The 20112-nt window shown below is 38.6% G+C and overlaps 1 protein-coding gene across 4 annotated transcripts in view; it reads right to left on the reverse strand.

Annotated features, from left to right (window-relative positions):
- Nucleotides 1–7247: 7247 nt before the first annotated feature.
- Nucleotides 7248–20112, reverse strand: part of PLCB1 (phospholipase C beta 1) — a 697632-nt gene continuing 684767 nt past the window's right edge. For 3 of the 4 annotated variants that reach the window (XM_057529141.1, XM_057529138.1, XM_007165239.2), the window contains one exon: nt 7248–10539. In XM_057529141.1, coding sequence (XP_057385124.1) covers nt 10312–10539 — 228 coding nt within the window. In that variant the 3' untranslated portion in view covers nt 7248–10311. The remainder of the gene's footprint in view (nt 10540–20112) is intronic. The other variant, XM_057529142.1, reaches the window with a different exon arrangement.

Below are 20112 nucleotides of genomic sequence, written 5' to 3' on the forward strand. Positions count from 1 at the left end.
ATAATCTTCAGAGAACAGACACTATGGAAAGTGACCTAACAGTTTTAAAAGAGTACCAAGTAAAACATGTAGAAATTTTAAAAAATACAATAACTGAAATAGCAAACAAACAACTCAGTAGATAAGGTATCAGTAGTTTAGACATAGCTGAAGAGAGTATCATGAATGGAAAGATGGGTCAGAAGAATCATGAAGTAGGATTATTAGTTGAAAATGATAGTTTTCTCAGAGGCCACTATAAAATCAATGTTCTGAATGGACAGGGAAGAACTTGGGATGAGCAGAGAGGATTTGGGAGGGCATGGACAGCTGGAATAACTAATTTAAGCCACGTGGTTATCCAATCTCCCTTGGGTTATGTGGGGCTTAGGGAGGTAATAAATAAAGAGCATGGCCTTATATCCCCAGAATTAGAATCTAGCACATAATAAGATAGAATAATTCATATTATTGAACTTTTTTTTCCATGAAAAGAGTACATTCTTTTATTGCTTTTGTTCATACATGTTATTTCAACTTTCAGTAATAAAATACAAAAAAATTGATTCCTTAATCATAAAAACTTGCTTTCACATTATTTACATGTTGCCAAAGTCTACAGCCATTGGAATAGAAAAGGCAGAGTGTGGCATCCAGCATATTCAGGTGAAAATTCAGGTATGCCCAGGTCTGGGGCTGCCCTTTGCTGCAGGTAACTGGGGACTTAGGGTAGCAACTCTTGGAGGATAAAAAGGTATTAAATGTCATTTTGATGCTAAAGACCCTCTGTCCCCATCCGGGTGAGTGTGCATACACATGCATGTGTGTAGCACTCTCATGATAAAAGAGAAGTAAACCTTTCCTTTTTAACTGTGTTGGGGTACAGACACACAATATGATTCATTTTGAGGGAGTAGCCTTAAAGATATACTAATTTGGGCACAATTATGACCAAGAAACCTGGGCTTCTAACCCAATTGAACCTGGGGCAGAACCAGTGCCTGGAACATAGTAGGTGTCTATTGAATTGTATTGACTGAATGTATTACTGGAAAATTGTTGATATTGGACTATTTACAGTCTCTCCCAGTGTAAGAATAATTCTATTTTTGCCCGCTTCACTTATGAGCCTTTTGGGAGCTGAATTGGGCAACACTAGAGCATTCAGGAAGGCGAGAATGATTTACATTGGAAAGGTTAAAGGATTACTCAGAAGGTTAAAGAAAATAGAATAAATCCAAAGATGAAATTTGGGGGGAGAGAAAGCAAGAGCTCACACAGACTGGTGTTTGAAGGAGATTTGGGGGGAAGCTCCTTTTTTTTTTGAAATTTAAATTGATTGATTGATTTACCACACAGCCCGTCTTGCGGGATCTTAGTTTCCTGACCAGGGATTGAACCCTGGCCACGGCAGTGAAAGCACTGGGTCCTGACCACTGGACCACCAGGGAACTACCAAAGCTCCTTTATATATGACAATCACATACAGAGAAACAAGAAGAAATGGGAAAAGCAATTTTAAGAGACTTTGTAGTATGCTATGAATCAAATCTTATTTTGGTACATTTTATAGACATTTCAGAACAAATTTATTTTCTTTTCAACTATTTTTTGGGTCTTAGACTGGTGTTACTTTGAATACTGTGCTCTCTGGAGACTGGGCTTTCTGATGATTTTAAATAAATGAAATGTACAACCCTAGGTTCTTATGAAGCAGATACTTCTTTGAAATAAAAAAAGAAAGGAAATTATAATACTTTATTGGTTCTAAGATGCACTTTTACTTTTTAAAAAATTGTTAAAAATTGTTTTAAAAATTGAAGTCTAATTGATTTACAGTATTATATTGATTTCAGGTATGCAGCATAGTGATTTGGTATTTTTACAGATTATACTCCATGAAAAGTTATTACAAAGTAATGGCTATAATTCTCTGTGCTATATATACAATAGCTCCTTGTTGCTTATCTATTTTTATACATAGTAGTTTGTATTTCCAAGTCCCATACCCCTATCTTGCCCTTCCTAACTTTCCTTTCCCCACTGGCAACCACTAGTTTGGTTTCTATATCTGTGAGTCTGTTTATGTTTTGCTATATATATTTGTTTGTTTTATTTTTTAGATTCCACAAATAAGTGATATCATAGAGTATTTGTCTTTCTCTGTCTGACTTATTTCACTAAGTATGTTATTCTCTAGGTCCATCCACATTGCTGCAAATGGCAGAATTTCATTATTTTGATGGCTGAGTAATATGCCACATCTTCTTTATCCATTCATCTGTTGATAGACACTTAGGTTGTTTCCATATCTTGGCTACTGTAAATAATTATGTTATGAACATTGGGGTGCATGTATTTTTTTGAATTAGTGTTTTCTTTGTTTCTGGATATATACCCAGGAATAAGATTGCTGGATCATATGGTAGTTCTATTTTTGTTTTTTTGAGGAACGTCCTTACTGCTTTCCATTCCCACCAAGAGCATACAAGGCTTCCCTTTTCTCCACATCCTTGCCAACATTTGTTATTTGTAGATATTTTGATGATAACCATTCTGACAGGTGTGAGGTGATATCTCATAGTTTTGATTTACATTTCTGTGATGAAATGTTAATGTGTAACATTCTCTCCTTGTATTGATACTTTTGTCATTATATAATGTGCTTCTTTGTCTTTTGTTAGAGCCTCTGTTGTAAAGTCTATTTTGTCTGATATGAATATTGCTACCCCTGCTTTCTTGTCAATTCCATTTGCATGATGTATCTTTTTCCATCCCCTCACTTTCAGTCTCTTTGTGTTTTTAGCTCTGAAGTGAGTCTCCTATGGGCAGCATAGAGATGAGTCTTTTTTTTTTTTTCTTTTTTTTAATCCAATAAGCCAGTCTATGTCTTTTGATTGGAGCATTTATTTCATTGACATTTAAAGTAATTATTGATAGGTATGTACTTACTGCCATTTTATTACTTTTTTTCCCATTGTTTTTTGTACTTCTTCTCTGTTCATTTCTTTTTCTTTTTGTTTCCTCCCCTGTGGTTTGATGATTTTCTTTAGTAGTATGCTTGGATACACTTTTACTTTTAACCTTTCTGAAATTGGGATGTGCCTTTATGTTTGATGAAGAGTCAGGGTTTAATTGGCAAGATCTTTTCTTTGTTATTGATATATTTATTATTGACACATTAAGCTTCTTGATAACATAAGTCTGATAGCATGTTATGTAATTCACTTCAATTCTTAAAGGCTACGTGGCAAATATTTCCATGGCAATATCCCATGCCACTTGTCCTTAATAAATTTCCTTCCATAAAATGTCACTGAATCCCAGTGAATTCAACCCACATTCATGAGACTTATTTCACAGCTTGTTTTTAAAAGGAAGAGTGAAATCTGGGAAAATAAACAAATATTCAACATTTAGTTAAAAAGAAAAAGAAAAAAGCAGACAAGTGACTTTCTGACTTCACATAGAAAATAACCAGCACCGTTTTCCAAATAACCTCCAGCTCTTCAGTGGCCCAGGGAAGAATGAAAACTGAGAGAGGCTTTTTAGACTAAGCTTTGGGGTAGACAGATACAAAAGGGACTGGAGGACAAAAATCAAGAAAGGGGACCCAGATTTTAAAATAAGTATCCACCCAATTAAAAATGCACGAAGGATTTGAATAGGCATTTCTCCAGAGAAGATACGCATATGGCCAAGTCACATAACATCATTAGTCATTAGGAAAATGCAGATCAAAACTGCAGTGAAATACTCTTCATATCCACTAGGATGGCAATAATCAAAAAGGCAGAAAACAACAAGTGTTGGCAAGGATGTGGAAAGATTGGAATCCTCATATATTGCTGGGGATGTAAAATGGTGCACTGTAAAATGGAAAACTGTCTGGCAGCTCCAAAAAATTAAACAGAGTTACCATTTGAACTAGCAGTTCCACTCCTAGGTATATACCCAAGAGAACTGAAAACATATTTCCATGCAAAAACTTATACATGAGTGTTTATAGCACCATTATTTATAATAGTCAGATAGTGGAAACAAACCAAATGTCCATCAAGTGATTAATGAAGAAATACAATGTATACACAATAGTGTATTATTCAACTATTAAAAGGAATGAAGCACTGATCCATGCTAAAAACTGAACCTTAAAATTTTTATGCTAAATGAGAGAAGCCAGACACAAAAGACCCCATATTGTATAAATCTAATCATTTTAAATGTCCAGAATAGACAAATCCTCAGAGACAGAAGATAGATTAGTGGTTTCCAGGGACTAAGGAGAAGAAATGGGGGAAAAGGAGGAATGGGAAGTGACTGTTGATGAGTATGGTATTTCTTTTTGGGGAGATGAAAATGTTCTGGAATTAAGAGTGATGATTGATGAGCAACTTTTGACTATACTAAAAACCATTGAAATGTGTACTTTAAGAAGGTGAACTTTATGTATGTGAATTATAGCTTAATAAAACTGTAATTAAAAATATATGCAGAAGGGTCAAAGAAACAAATGAACAGTGCAGGGACTCCAGGGGGCAAAGAATGGCTCCTGAGTTCTCGCTTGTGGGCAGAAAGAGGTTGTTGGTATGCCTGGAATCCAAGGTGAGCCTAGCTTTCTCCACCTGTGATCCAGAATCTACTATTTGGTGATTGACCTAATTTCATCTGTCATAAGCAGTTTTGTGCTTTGGGGTTGGTGCCATAAGTAAAAGTCAAGGAACATGGCTCTGTGTGGTCTAGCCCTATTATCAGGGTGCTGCTGACACATGAGGTGCCTAAGCAACACTGTAGCTTTGAGTTAATGACATTTATTATTCACATATCAATTGTTATTTTTTTCTACCTTAGTGCTAATAGCTGGATGGGTAAACAAATTTATTCACTGTAAATGCAGTATTTATTGAGAGATTTCACTATGGTGGGTTTGGGGATTCAGTAGTGAATGAGACATGACCCTTGACATCAAAGGTGTCAATGGAGGATGTATTTAAGTAAGAGGGACAGTACGTTGCAGTTGGTATGTACTCTATAAGTGAAAGAATGTACATGGTGTTGATGGATTAATTGTGTTAGTAGCCACCCTGTGTCCACATCATTTTCCCTATAACACCATAGTATCCTTTTAATCTTGATCAGAGCTGGTCTTGTCTCTTATATTCACCAATAGAATGTGGTGGAAGTAATGGTGTATTAGTTCTGAGTTTAAACTTCGAGAGGCCTTGAACGCTTTTGCTTGTTCTCCAGATCCTGCCTTGGACATGTGAAAAACCCATGGCTAGCCTGCCAAAGAGTGGAAAAAGCACATGGAGAAGAGCCAGATCAGCCCAGTTGTTCCAGTCAAGACCCCAGACATGTAAAAGAACCCAGGCAGGATCAGCCACCAGCCAACTCCTAGCTGACTACAGATGTACAGATGAGCCCAGATGAGATCAGCCTGTCCCAGCCCAGATCAGCAGAGCCTGGCACTTATCTGTAGACTCACAATCAATGGAACATGGTTGTTTACAACACCAAGTGTTGGTGGTGTTTGTTATGCAGCAAGAAATAACTGATGTAGGATGCAATGGGAGCACAGATGATGGGGAGTTTGGGTGGATCAAAGAAGTCTTCCTAGAGGAAGTGACATTTAGTCTATAAACCTAAAGATGAATAAGAGACAAGGAAAAGAGAGACCCTGATTGTGTGTATAAGTGTGTTTTCAGGAGTGGTTCAAGGGAAAGAGGAACAGAAAGGGTCTAAGTAGTTGAGGGAATAGTATTTTAAAAGCCCAGGAGGTGAGATGGTCCATAAGGCAGGAGTGGAGAGTTATGTATGAACCAAATCATGTAAGATCTCAAACAATTATTAAGGGATTTAGACTTTATCCTGAGGACCGCTGGGGTCCATTAAAGGCTTTTAATTCCATTTTTGCTCTTGTATGATCAGTCTTGCTCCAGTATGGAGAAATGGTTACATGATTTAGGACTTGAAGCATGGAAACCGTTTAGAACCTTGGTAGGCGGTGGGGGGGATGGTGGCTGAACTTGGGTATTAGCAGAGAGGATAGAAAGTGAATGAAGCTGGGGGCTATTCCACAGGGTCAGAATTGACCCAGGTTGGTGAATTATTGGAAAGGGGATGATGCAGAGCCAGCTGTCAGGGATGATGCCCACTTTTGGCTTGGGCAACTAAATTGATATTGGTTTTATTCACTGATGAAGAAAACAAAGGATGTGGAGCAGGTTTGAGTGTAAGGAAATTCAGTTTGGTGTATACTGTATGTGGCAGATTACATTTTCCAAAGATGCCTATATATTCATGTACTTCAGTGTGAGCCACACTGCCCCCAAAGCGATATGGGGTCTGTATTTGTTCCCTCCCCTTGAATCTGGGAAGGGGCTTGTGACAACACCAATGAATGGGGTCCAGCAGAGTGATAGTATGCAATGTAGAGGTTCAGTCATAAAAATTTTGATCCAGTTTCTGCCTGGCTCTCACTTGGGAAGCTCGTACTTGGAGTCCAGCCACCATATTGTGAGAAAACCCAGGCCATGTGGAGAGGACACATGTTGTGGTCCAGCCCGGAGCCCCAGCTAGTCTCTCAGTGATGTATCATCAACCACCAGATATGAAAGTAAATTAGTCTTTGGAAACTTCCAGCTCCCAGCCTTCTAATCTTCCAGCCGAAGCCTCAGACATCATGGCGTAGAGACACAGCATCTCTGCTCTGCCCTGTCTGAATTCTTGACCCATAAAAACTATGAGAGATTAAGAAATAATTCTTATTGCTTTAATCCACTAGGCTTTGGAGTAATGTGTAACATAGTCATAACTAACTAACATATTGCATTTGGAGACACCCTCATAACTCAAATGTATATTTATTTTTCAAATATTAGTGTGGCAGACTCTTTTTTTATCTGTTGTATAAGGAAACTTGCATCAAATACTCTGTCAGTTCTTGTCACATCCACTATTTGTCAAAAAACTTTTGACAATTTTGCCTTCCTTAGCTTTGGTCAAGGAAGGAGGGGAGGAAGGGAGGATCCTGAATATGGGAGCATTGGTCAAGTTTAACGCCATTCCCGGAAGGAGGTGGTGGACTGACGGAATGATGACAACTGTGCCCTCCGACACAAGCACTGCAGCCTCCTGATTTCCTGCACAGGCACTGATGTGCCCCATCAGGGTGGGCATTACTTCCCTAAAAATTGGCATCAGTGCTGCTCCCACCTTCCTGCCCGTCAGAAGAAGTTTGGCCCCAACACCACGAAATAACAGCTGGGTTGTGTTAAGAAATTTTTATTGTTTCCTTTGGATTTGTGATGAAAGCACATAAAATTACAAGTGGAAGAAACATCATGCCACAAAATTGCATAGAATTATTACAAAAATGTGAATTATGCATTTTAAATAATTTGAGATAAAAGAACCAAAATATGTACATTTTAAGAGCGTCAAATACTTTGTCCTATCTTTTTTTCTTCTGAAAAGGCAAAAGTCACAATGTCCAATCCATCACAAACAATATTTATACAGTGCACAAGCACAACATTAAATTCAAAGTAATGCAAGCAATGGCCCTTTCTTTCGAAATTATTTAATGACAGCTTATCTATCATAGGAGTATTAATTAATGTATGGTGATATTGAAATGGTAAAATGAACTGTTAAAAACCAAAAACACATGGCATGTCATTAGAACTTTGAAAATTCTCAGTACATGGCCAAAACCACGCTATTCTCAGTAGTGTAAGGGTATCATAGGGGCATAGTCTAATTTAATACACAGCTCTACTCTCTATTATAGGAAAAACCACAGTACAGAATTTCACACATTCAACAAAGAACAAGGCAAATACAGAAAGGCACAAAACTGCACTTCATATAGACCCTTTTTCTTTATCTTAGTCTATTTCAAGTAATATTAATATTATTAAATGATAGTATCACTGTAGTAACTTCAATGATGCAAGATGGACAGTGTTACACGCTACCCCCACAACTGCAAAAAGTGTCATTGTACAGATATAAAAATGTGATTACAGGAAATGGCCAAATACAAACATATTGCAAAATGACTAGAGTCACTAAGATAATGAAATCCAACTACCAAAACAGTTTTGTGTAAGTCAAGGTTATTCAACTTTAGTCTATCTCTGGACTAAAATGTGATACAATGTTCTGTAATAATCACCATTGCGTTTGGTTATTAATGCTATTATTAGTTCATTCGTCTGCAATTTTAGCCAGTCTGTAATTTTGTTTATAAAAATGCAGCATTCTATTTTGACCATTCTTGCTTCCTTATGATTAGTGCCTTTCTTTCAAAGTGCAAAAGTAGAATGATTTACAAAAGATTTCTCATTCAGTGGAATTTAAGTTTTATTAAGTGTCTAATTAACACCCTAAATCCTTTAGATCAAAATATAATCATCTCCAAAGGGGATGGGATTTTTTTTCCCCTTGTGTCTCCCTAGATGTGTTTTTTAATCAAACACTCCTTCCTAATGTTTGAACTAAGCCCTCATTTTGATTAAAACTTAATTGTGATCCCTAGTTATTGCTTAAAGTTAAATAGAATAATTTCCATAAAAATATTAAATTCTTAAAACACAATTTTCAGGACACAACTAGTTTTTGCGTTTTAAAATGTTTTGCTAAGCTACAATCAGACAGGTTTAAAGTAAAATAAAACTGCACATCTTGCTTCAGGGCTTTAACTTCAATGTTCTTTGTGTTACTCTCTAAGTTATATTTTCCTCTATATAATTATTCTCTCTTACTTAAGACCTTTCAATAATGTTTTTAATCAGTTTTACCATAATATAATTTGTTTTTCCTATGCCACTTAACATAGGAACCTAACAAAAAGACAGTTAAGTGAATTAAATGTACATAGTAAATATATAATGAAATATTTTTTATGTGAGAAATAAATTGAAATCTGTCAGATTTAAAAATTATGGAAGATACTAATACATTTCCATATTGCTGTCCTATATATTTTTGTATATTCTGACCATTAAAACAAGCTTAAAATACTTAAAATCCAGTTTTTGATCTTACAAAATATACATCAAAGTCATATTCTAAGTTCTCAATCTACCTCAACTTGCATCAAAGGCTCCATCAATTGTTTCTTAGAATTTTAACGTAATTTGATATCCACATAATGTAGATATTTGACCATTTTCTTCTCTATCGTTGAATTTGGTTTTACATCTTGTGGAAGAGATCTGGGTTATTGCCAATTAAGAAACTCATATCCACACTCATATGAATGTGTATGTGTGTATGTGTATGTGGTGTATATGTATGTACTTATATGGCTGAGTGCGTACATATATACATGGAGATAACATATACCATTTATATGTGGGTCTGTGTAGTCTCTAGATAAATATTTAATCTTTATCTCTATATTAAAAATAAATGAACCATAAAGAAAGTCAGACAGCAAAATAACTGCTGGAACCGATTCACTCTGATTGAATCTCTGCTCATCATACATCGGCTCAACTATTTTTATTCAGTTAAAAAGATGTTTGTAGTTGTTTAATGATTTTAGGCCAATGACCAATGAAAACCCAGACTTTGAGTGCAAATAGTCGACTCAGATAACACACTGCCTGGAAGTGTGTGGCCAACTTGCTCACGCAGCCAAATGTTCAAGCCATGTTGCCAAGTCTGGGGATGGCTTCACTGGACAAGGACACAATCAAGGCAGAAAACCAGCTTATTTGAGTCACTATGGTATCCAATAAAGCCATGTCAGCAACAAATACACTGATGCCTCTGTGATAAATAAATTAGCAAATTGCAAGCCGCCAGTGCTTGCAAAGCAAAGGATGAAACAATTTAATATGCATATTAACTCGATATGGTAGTTGAGGGGCAGTTAGGAAAAAAAAATGCTCAAAGTTGGCTGTTCAATAGTGTTAAATAGTGCTATGCATTTCTCAACTATTTCTATTACTTTGACATACTTTACACCAGAGCTTCAACTAAAAACATGAGCTTGCTTTTCTTCAAAGAAGACACTGTCCTTCATTAAACGTTCCATGGAGCCTGGAAGTTGCCTGCTTTGAATTTACTACTGGAAAGAAAACCAAAATCCCATCACATACATGCACTCTTCACTAGTAGACCTGCAGTAGTTTCCACATAACACATGGAGCCTGGGTATGGGGAAGCTGCATGGATCCTTCTGGAACTCTCCCTCCAGTGTGGATTTTAATCTAAGGGATGCTTCTCAGGAAGATGTTCCTGGGCAGTGATCTTTGTAAGAAGAGAGAGTCCGATGGAGATGGACTGGTCATGCGTGTTCTGAAGGCCAGGCAGAAACAATCACAGGGGATTATCAAATTCTTTTCCTGGGTTTTCTCCTTCCAGCTTCTCACTGGAAGGAGGCTTGTGGTTCAGTTTTCCAGGGTCTGAGGTCAGCAGGGGAGGGGCAGAGCTGTGATTGCTGTCTTCACTGATCTTCCCTTTCATGGCTTCCTGCACGAATTCCAAAATCTCCAGGGGCAGCCTTTTGAACTTGTCTTGGTACTCCTGCTCTAGCTCCACCTGCAGCTGGGAGACAGCAAGAAAGAGGATGATTTTATGTCATTTAGGTTTCTATAACCACCCATGTAGAAACTCCTTGAAAGAGATGTACAAAGAGGGGAGGAATCAATTAATTTTAATATCATGATGTAAAACTGAGGTTAGTTGGACATGTCATTTGTCCACAGCTAAAAGTCAAGTTCAGGTTATATGTGGCATAATAAAGCTAAAGACCTGATGATAATATAAATAAATACACACACACACATGCAGAGATGGGTCTGTTGAAAAAGTTTACAGAAGTAATATGCAGCGATGTGAAGTTCTTAAGCGTAGAGATTGGCAACTACCAATAGCTGAGTGTGTCAAGGTCAGCCATGAATCAGGCTGGGAGAGCCACAAAGTCAATTGGAGTGGACAGACAGTCAAGGTGTGGGCTTTATGAAGTGCAGCCTCACCCAGAGGCTGTTTCTAACCAGGAGCTAAATGCATTTTACAAACTGAGCATGCTCATATAGCCAACCTGAACTTCTGTCTTCACTTCTTTTATCACCTGTTTATTCTGATTCCTTTTTTTCTTTCTAATTTTTATTTGCTTCATAAACTGTTTTACCTACCTTTTAAACTGCTTTCAAATTTATCTGTTTAATGCTCTGGAGAATTTTCAGACTTTTAAAAGTCACAGAACCCTTTCTTCAAATGCAGACTTATGGTGGCCTCAGCCATAAAACAAGTCAAAGCTGGGCATCTGGTAGAAGTGGGGTGAGGGGCGGTGGGTGCTGCCTGCTAGGACGCTCTGCTGCTCAGAGCCCAAATGAAACCCAGGATTTTGAATAAAATTCTCTTTGCTTATTGAATGATAAGCAGGGAGCTTAATCTTAGAAACAGCACGAGAGACTAAATGCTTTTCCTAAACGCCCAAGATCTTGCATTTCTCAGCAGCTCCTGGGTGATGCTGATGTGGCTGGTCTACTTTGGACACACTGATGATCTTCCTGTCCTGGTTCTACTCTGAGCTCCCAATTCTACTTTTGGTCTCGATCCTGGCTGTATGTCCTCTATCTGCAGCTTCAGTGCAGTCTGACACCTGACCATCTGGGATGAAGACAGTCCTCAGGTCATCTGCCCTGTAGTGTCCTGACCCCCCTTTTTTCAGTGCCAACAGCTTGAGAACATCCCCTTTAGTTCAATTCCTTTTTGTTCTCGCTTCTATGCCAGAGAAGTTTTGCCAAAATTAGTACAGATCAGTAATCCCTTATTATTATGCATTAAGTATTATGTATTAACTTTGCCAAACTTAATAGAGATCAGTAATTCCTTATCTGCAATTCTAAAATCCCCCAAATTCTGAAATTGAGAAGCTTTTTATAAATTTGTAACAAAATCATTGACTTTAATTGATATAATGCTATTTATAACCCTTATTTAATCCCACTTCTGTGAATGTCCATACATGGTACTGTAGACATATTAATTTGTTTGATTATGAGGGTGACCTGGGCCCCCTTGGGATATAATGCTTATGGTATATGCATCATATTCCTTTTCTAAAATCAGAAAAATTATGAATTCTGAAAAACAAGAGGCCCCAAGAGTCTCAAATAATGGATTGCGGATCTGTTTGAATGAGCTTTTTTTTTTTCCCACATCAAAAAGTACCTGATAAAAATGGCTTGGCCTGAGTATTGAAAGTCCTCTATTCTCACCAAATATCAAATATTGGGTATTTATGAATATGTTGTGCTGGCATGTGAATTCCAATAAACCAAGAAGGAAACACTCTATGAGAGGGATACCCACAGGGCCTGAGATTCATATTGCCATGATGTGGTAAAGGCACCTTCACACACAGCTCCACCCTCAGCACTGGGGACAGCCCTCCGTATCATCAGATATAAGAAGACAATGGTCAGTTTCTCCCCAGGTGGGGCTTTTACACTGACACACTCTGGCACTCTGACACACTCTGGCATGTCCTGGTGTCGGACAGTTTCCATTTACCACCATTCAGACCTCGTCATGAATTTGCCTCAATTTTAGGTCAGCAACGCATGCAGTTAAAGTTTCGTTTCCAAAAAATGTAGGGAAAGGGAGAAAAGCATGGGGCCCTATGTTTAAGAAACAGCGGATTTCATTTAGGTTAGACTGGGGAACCTTCAGTATTGGTATATTGCACCTGACCTAGACACCGATTTCTCTTAGGTCATTGGTGGACAAGACCCTATGGTGCTTGATAGGCTGTTTCCTTTTTTAACTTATGAAAAAAAAAGAAAATATGAAATGTGAGAAAATGCCAAACACTTAAACTAACATTTTCTGGTAATTTTTAATAATCTAATTTTAATAATTATGATTCTGCACCCAATTCAGATATGGGGGTATTTTTCCCCACACCACCAAGCAATTTTCTGTGACACCAGCTGGGTGTCCTACAATTGAACTCGATTCTGACACTATATACCTGGAGATAGCGTCAGATCCCCCAGGTTAAGGGCTCAGTCCTACAAGACTGCCCCACCCCTCCCCCAACTTTAGAGGCCAATTGCAAGTCCAGGTTGTCACCTGTGCTTCTGCCTGACTGGCTATAGTTTGGAGGCTCCCACGATCCCCTCACTTAGATTAGTTTGGTAGAGTTGCTCACAGAACTCAGAGAAACATTTTCTTACTAGATCATTGGTTTATTATAAAAGGACAGAACTCAGGAACAGCCAGATGTACAGGACAAGGTATGGGGAAAGGGCACAGAGCTTCCATGCAAGGGCACAGAGCTTCCATGCCCTCTCCAGGTGTACCCCTCTCCCCAATCTCCGTGTGTTCACCAATGTGGAAAAGCTCTGAACCCTGTCCTTTTGGGGTTTTGTGTAGGCTTTCTACGTAGTCATGACTGATGTAACTCATTGGCCACTGGCAGTTGAACTCAATTTGCAGCCCCTGCCCTCTCCCAGGAGGAGGTCAAGAGGATGGATGTGAAAGTTTCAACCCTCCAATCATTAGCTTAGTTCCCCTGACAACCAGCCCCATCCTGAGGTGCTTCCCCAAAGTCACCTCATTAACGTAACAAAAGACACCTTTATTGCTCTTAACACTTAGGAAATTCAAGGGTTTCAGGAGCTCTGTGCCAGGAACTGGGATGAAGACCAAATGTATATTCCTTATTATAAATCACTGTCACAATAATAACAATAATAAGTTTATATTTTTTTAATTTAAAAATTGACCCAGTTGTGGCTAAATTATAACTTTGGTAGGTTCTTCCTTTTATCATGGATTAGTAGTAAATTTTATCATACTCTAAACTATTTTAATAAATTAATATGATTAATTTATAAACTAAATTAAATGTATACTAAATGCCATATATTTTACTCTTTTAAAAAAAGTCTTTATTAATGAATGAATTACAAAGGTGCATTTATTTGAATTTCAACTTAGAGCTTTTCTCTTTATTTTTTTTCTTCTTATAAATGGAATACCTGTTCATTATAAGAAAATATGAAAAGTACGCAGGGCAAGATCTGGCTCTGTTTCTAAAAAGCTCCATCTATTAGGAGTCTAGAGCCCAGCTAAGATCAGCTATGCTCAGCCCAGATCAGCTGAACTCTGTAAAGTCGTGAACTAAATAAATATTTATTATTGTCAGAGAAGTTTTGTGTTTTTATGTAGTATTATTGTAGCATTTCCCCCATGACTCCCATAATTTCTCTCAAAAATGTTCATGAAATTCTGTGGTGAGGGCATCCTCACCAAAATCTGAGGATGCTCAAGTCCCTTATATGGAACGGTACATATAACGTATGAGCATCCTCCCATTAAATCACCTCTAGATTACTTATAATACTTAATACAATGTCAGTGCTATGTAAATAGTTGTAAATTCAATGTAAATGCTAAGTAAATAGTTGCTGGTATGTAGTAAATTCAAGTGTTGCTTTCTGTAACTTTCTGAAATTTTTTTCAAAGATTTTCAATCTGAGGTTGGTTGAATCCATAGATATGGAACCCATGGATATAGAGGGCTGACTGTATACTAAAACATAAGGTAATAATTATGCTACTTGCTAAGCCACTTCATCCCAGCTAACGTGTGCATTCTAGACCTTGAAAGTTTTGTGTTAGAGCTGGAGTACTCTCTCCTTATAGATGCCTGCTAAGGCCTAGTGAAATCAAGTCCCCCTAAAACAGAGTTCCCCTGACAAGTTTATGACTAACCTCTCTATCCAAAACTTTATTCCCTTTCTTATCCCACCCTGGTTCCCCTTAGTATTGAGGAGTATCAAAGAAAAGGGGAGATTGAAACTGAGCAGAACCCTGCGGGACCCTCCTGGGTACAAAAGCCCCTCCATGTCCCCTGTTTCTTGTTTGAAGAAAAAAGGTTTTAGTCTCCTAGGCCTTCCCTGAGTTTCAAAGAGCAGGCACAAGCAGTTACTAATTAGGGAAGTGAAGGAACACAGAAACAAAGGAAAAGCAGTTAAGCAAGAAAAGTAATGACAGCTTAAACAATAGTCAGTGATAAAACAGAGTCCTAGTTTCTCCTCAAGAGATATACATAACAGTCTGACACATATCTCTGAGTTATTCTACAGAAAGTAAGATTCCCCCCACCCAGGTGGAGGATGGTGACTACATGCTGACCACAAGCACATAGACCCCAAACTGGTTGGAACCAGAAGGCTGATGATTAAGATTCTGAGACACCACCCTGTTACCTCAGCACCAACCAATCAGAAGAAAGTCATGCACCCTGCAGCCCTCACCTCAAATGTTGCCTTTAAAAACCCTTCCCTGAAAGCCATTGGGAAGTTCTGGTCTTTTGAGCATGAGCTGCTCATTCTCCTTGCTTGGGGCCCTGCAAATAAATGCTGTACTTTCTTTCACTACAACCCAGTGTCAATAGATTGGCTTTGCTGTGCAGTGAACGAGTGGATCCAAGTTGGGTTTACTAACACTAGGAATTTTCTATTTTTAGTTTGGTGCTTTCTGTAGGAAGACTCAGCAGGGGACTATCATAGCTGGGAATAAAAATGAATGTGGGGCTTCCCTGGTGGCGCAGGGGTTGAGAATCTGCCTGCCAATGCAGGGGACAGGGGTTTGAGCCCTGGTCTGGGAGGATCCCACATGCCGCAGAGCAAACTGGGCCCGTGAGCCACAATTACTGAGCCTGCGCGTCTGGAGCCTGTGCTGCGCAACAAGAGATGCCGTGATAGTGAGAGGCCCGCGCACCACGATGAAAAGTGGCCCCCGCCTGCCACAGCTAGAGAAAGCCCTCACACAGAAACGAAGACCCAACACAGCCATAAATAAATAAATAAATAAATAAATTTAAAAATGAATGTGAAAGAGAAAAACAATTTTGATTCTACCAAAATGATTAATCATGGTCCAGAGACACCTTGTCAAACTGAAAGTTGCTATTGTACTTAAAACACCAAAATATGGTCGAAATCTTTGAAGACCTGTGCTCTGGGCTAAGGAAGTTAAGGGACTTGAGTGAATACACATTCTGCACATTATTAACCATTATTTTTTAAATAAGGAAACTGAAGCCTACCACCCAGGTGGTTTAGTGCAGAATCAAGATCTGAGCACCAAACTCTTGCCTCCTAATCCAGGCTCCATCCCCACCATTCCAGGCCAACCCCTTCCCTCTGTAAAAACAGGATTTGTGAAGATCTTAAAAACCTGATATTCTGTGTGTTGATAGAAGAATAACAAATAACTTCAGTGTATTTTCCTTATGTGTCTAGGATATTAAAGTTGCTGCCACAAATAACTGGGAAGTGTCTTTTAATGAAAAGTGATGCTGAGGAGGGGTTCCATGGCATAGGGTCTTACTGACATGCCCTCTTAATAATAGAGTACAGGCATACTTTGGAGATACTGTGGTTTCAGTTCCAAACCACCACAATAAAGTAAATATTGCAAAAACAAAAGTTACATGAATTTTTTGTTTCCCAGTGCATATAAAAGTTACATTTATACAATACTATAGTCTACTAAATGCGCAATAGCATTTTGTCTAAAAAAACAATGTATATAACTTAATTAAAAATATTTTGGGCTTCCCTGGTGGCACAGTGGTAAGAATATGCCTGCCAATGCAGGGGACACGGGTTCGGGCCCTGGTCTGGGAGGATCCCACATGCCGCGGAGCAACTAAGCCCGTGAGCCACAACTACTGAGCCTGCGTGTCTGGAGCTTGTGCTCCACAACAAGAGAGGCCGCGACAGTGAGAGGCCCGCGCACTGCGATGAAGAGTGGCCCCCGCTCGCCACAACTAGAGGAAGCCCGCACACAGCAACGAAGACCCAACACAGCCAAAAATAAATAAATAAATTAATTAATTAATTAAAAAAAATATTTTATTGCTAAAAATACTAGCAATCATCTGAGCCTTCAGTGAGTTGTAATCTCTTTGCTGGTGGAGGGTTTGAAATATTATGAAAATTACCAAAATGTGACATAGAAACAAGAAGTGAGCAGATGCTGTTGGAAAAATGGTGCTGATAGACTTGCTTGACATGGGGCTGCCACAAACACTCAATTTGTTAAAAAAAAAAAAAAAAGCGATATCTGCAAAGTGCAATAAAGTGAAGTGCAGTAAAACAAGGTACACCTATTCAGGCTCTTGGAAAACAAAAGGGGCTCTAATCCAGCTGCAGTTAACCTGGTCTATTTCTAAGCCTTCACTGGACTTTTCTGTTTGTGTCTGTCATGCTTGGAAGACACTGGCTGTTCATTCCCCCTATGTAATTCTTCAGTTTAGGACCTGTTTATTTGGTCAGCTGGCTGTTTTCCTGTTTGCCATTAAGTGCAGTCTAATTTAATTAGACTATTTCTGTAAAGAGTTGGATACTCCAAGAAAGGATAAGCAAATGGAAAATTGGAATCAAAAAAATACAGTTTAAAGTTAAAAGAAAGATCTCTTGGGATAGAACTAATCTAGTAAATATTGGTAGTAAATTGCAATCAAATATAGAACCACAAAAATAATGATGGTAATACAATGAAAGTAGTAATTGCAATTTACTGTGTGTTTACTGTATGGCATGCACTGTTCTTAAGACTTTTCATGCATTAATCAATTTAATACAGGAATATTAATTTCAAAATCTCTAAATTCAAATATCCATGGGGACCAAGAAAAAACATAAATCTGTGAATTAGGTTTGGTATAAGGCAATAGAGGAGTGCCAACACCTGTGGCCAACTGGAATTGTATTTCATGTTTAAAACACTCAAATTCAAAAATGTTAACAAGTACCAAGTAACAAGTAACAAGTAACAAGAGTCAAATAAAAAGCTCAGTTTAGTCTGCAGTTTGTGGCTCCTGATTTAGCTGCTCCATCAGAAGCAAGGGTATGACAGCAAAGCTTGATTTATGTCCACTGGACGGAGGCTAAGAAGGCAATACCAGAAGAATCCCATTCTCTCAACCACAGAAACCCTAAAAGAATCAATAAAAAGCCTCAAGTCAATGGAAATAAAAGCCATGCAAGGGCTAATAATTTTTAGATGAAGTGTGTATTTTTTCTCCATCAAGTGGAATACCACCAGCAGGGAAGAATTGAACTTACCTTATGATTTCAGTTCCTATGCTGACTCACATTAGAAACAAATGTTTATAGTGCAGATGGTGCTGAAATCATCTCAGAGAAGTGGGAGTCCCAGGGAAACGTCCTCCTAGGAAAGTCTTGGGCTGGGAGCCCTTCAGACCTGCCAGAGTGGCTTCCCAAGACTTATTCTCAAGGAGGTCCTGCCCTGATGTGGGCCTCTCTTCAGATCAGTGTCCTCACCTGCACACACCTGTCTTAACTCCTTTTAATTCTTAATTACCCACACTTGAGCCCCAGCCAAAACTGCTCTCCCTCTTGATTTAAAGCCTGTGCATTTAAAAAGCAAGAGACAGGCTGTGTTGTGTCCTAGAATGAACTCAGCCACATCCCTAGAGAATGCTCTTCTCCCAATCACCTAAAATTAGTTTTGGTTTTTCTTTTTCTTTTTGTAAATGTGTATTTCAAGAGTGGTTAGCCATACTCGGGTTTTATCAGGATAATTGATTTTGATGTTTAGGGAGCGAGTATTTTCTAATTAGACAGTCACTCCTTCTAAACATGATGTTTACATCTTCTGCTTAAATTACTGTGGTTTTAGGTTGACCGTTTACAACTCAGTCTGAGGGGAAACTAGACATTTGATCTCTTGGCCTTGGAGGGGTTTGGAGCAGTCTGGTTTTCACTCCTGAATTCTCCATCTCAGGTCAAGTTGGCAACTATAATGAATTTTCTCAGAGCCAGAAAACTGCAATGGGACCAGGTAGAAAGGTAAATGAGAGACTGGGGCCAGGCGAGAACTGTGCGATTGCAGAGGGTGGTCCTCAGGTCCTTGGTTACAAAGAGGAGCCGCCCAAAATTGCCAACTAGATTGCTGCCACATACCTGCCCAAGGTTGCCGCATCTGATTTTTCAAAGGAAGCTAGCAATATGGATTTTCATGTTAAATCTTCTGGTTTATCAGTGTTAGCACCTAAATTAGAAATTAAAAAAAATAAATAAAAGCCACCTTGCAGGTCAATTTGCAACTTCCAGAGTATCTGGGTAATATATTCTATAGGTATGTCTTTGGACATGATAGGCAACTACCCAGAAGTCTGCCGAGTCCTCCCAGCTCAGGGATTGGCTGCCATCCTCTTTGTTGCATGAATGGAGACATAACCACATCACGCTGGTGTTCTGAATCTGTGGCAAGGTGCTCCTCACTGGGAAGAAAAAGACACTTATACCTGGAATAAGCTTTTGACCCTATTCTAGGCAGCTCCTCTGGAAGGGACTTGCTAAATAATTTGAGATGTCTATTTTCCTATTTCCTCCTTTATCAAAATTTGGTGATGTGACTGCTAAACCCACAGGGTTTGGAATGGGGAATCTGATAAACCCAATTACAAGGTGTTTTATAGAAATGCTCTTTTTTAAGTCTTCAAGGCCAAATCCTTTCTCTGATGGATCTCTTTTTTTCATGAGGTCTGCAGAGGTGATTTGGAACATAAAGTGGTTACTCTGCTGACTTATCTTTGGGGTCTTACATGAGTGGCAGTCAATTCAGAGTAATTCTAGGTATAGCAGATTTGAATTCCATTATCTTGGTCTACATGGTAAAAAATGACTAGTTATCCCCCGAATTTACATTCACCCTTTCATAGTGTCTGCTATGCCTGGATGGCAGCTGCCTAGACAAGAACAATGTTTACAAGCCCCCTCACTATCTTTGCACCTAGGGGGGCACTTGACCAGTTCTTGCCAATGAAATGTCAGGGCCAGCCTGTTAAAAGGCATATGGGGGCATCTCTACTGTCTATTTCCCTTTTCCAGCAAAGTCCTGGAGGATGATGGAGCCACATTATGGAAAGAATATGGTTCTCTAAATTACCATGTGGAAGCATGTTGTCTACCAACCAGAAACACCCACAATGGACTGTTATATGAAAAAAGAAATAGAATTCTATTGTATTTTGGTGCTGTTTGTTACAGCAGCCAGTGTTATGCTAACCAATACATTCTCAAATATATAATTTGTGTTGCATGATTTATGTTAAGGTTAAGGGAA

The sequence above is a fragment of the Balaenoptera acutorostrata genome, chromosome 15 (genome assembly GCF_949987535.1).
Source record: "Balaenoptera acutorostrata chromosome 15, mBalAcu1.1, whole genome shotgun sequence".
NCBI lineage: Eukaryota > Metazoa > Chordata > Mammalia > Artiodactyla > Balaenopteridae > Balaenoptera > Balaenoptera acutorostrata.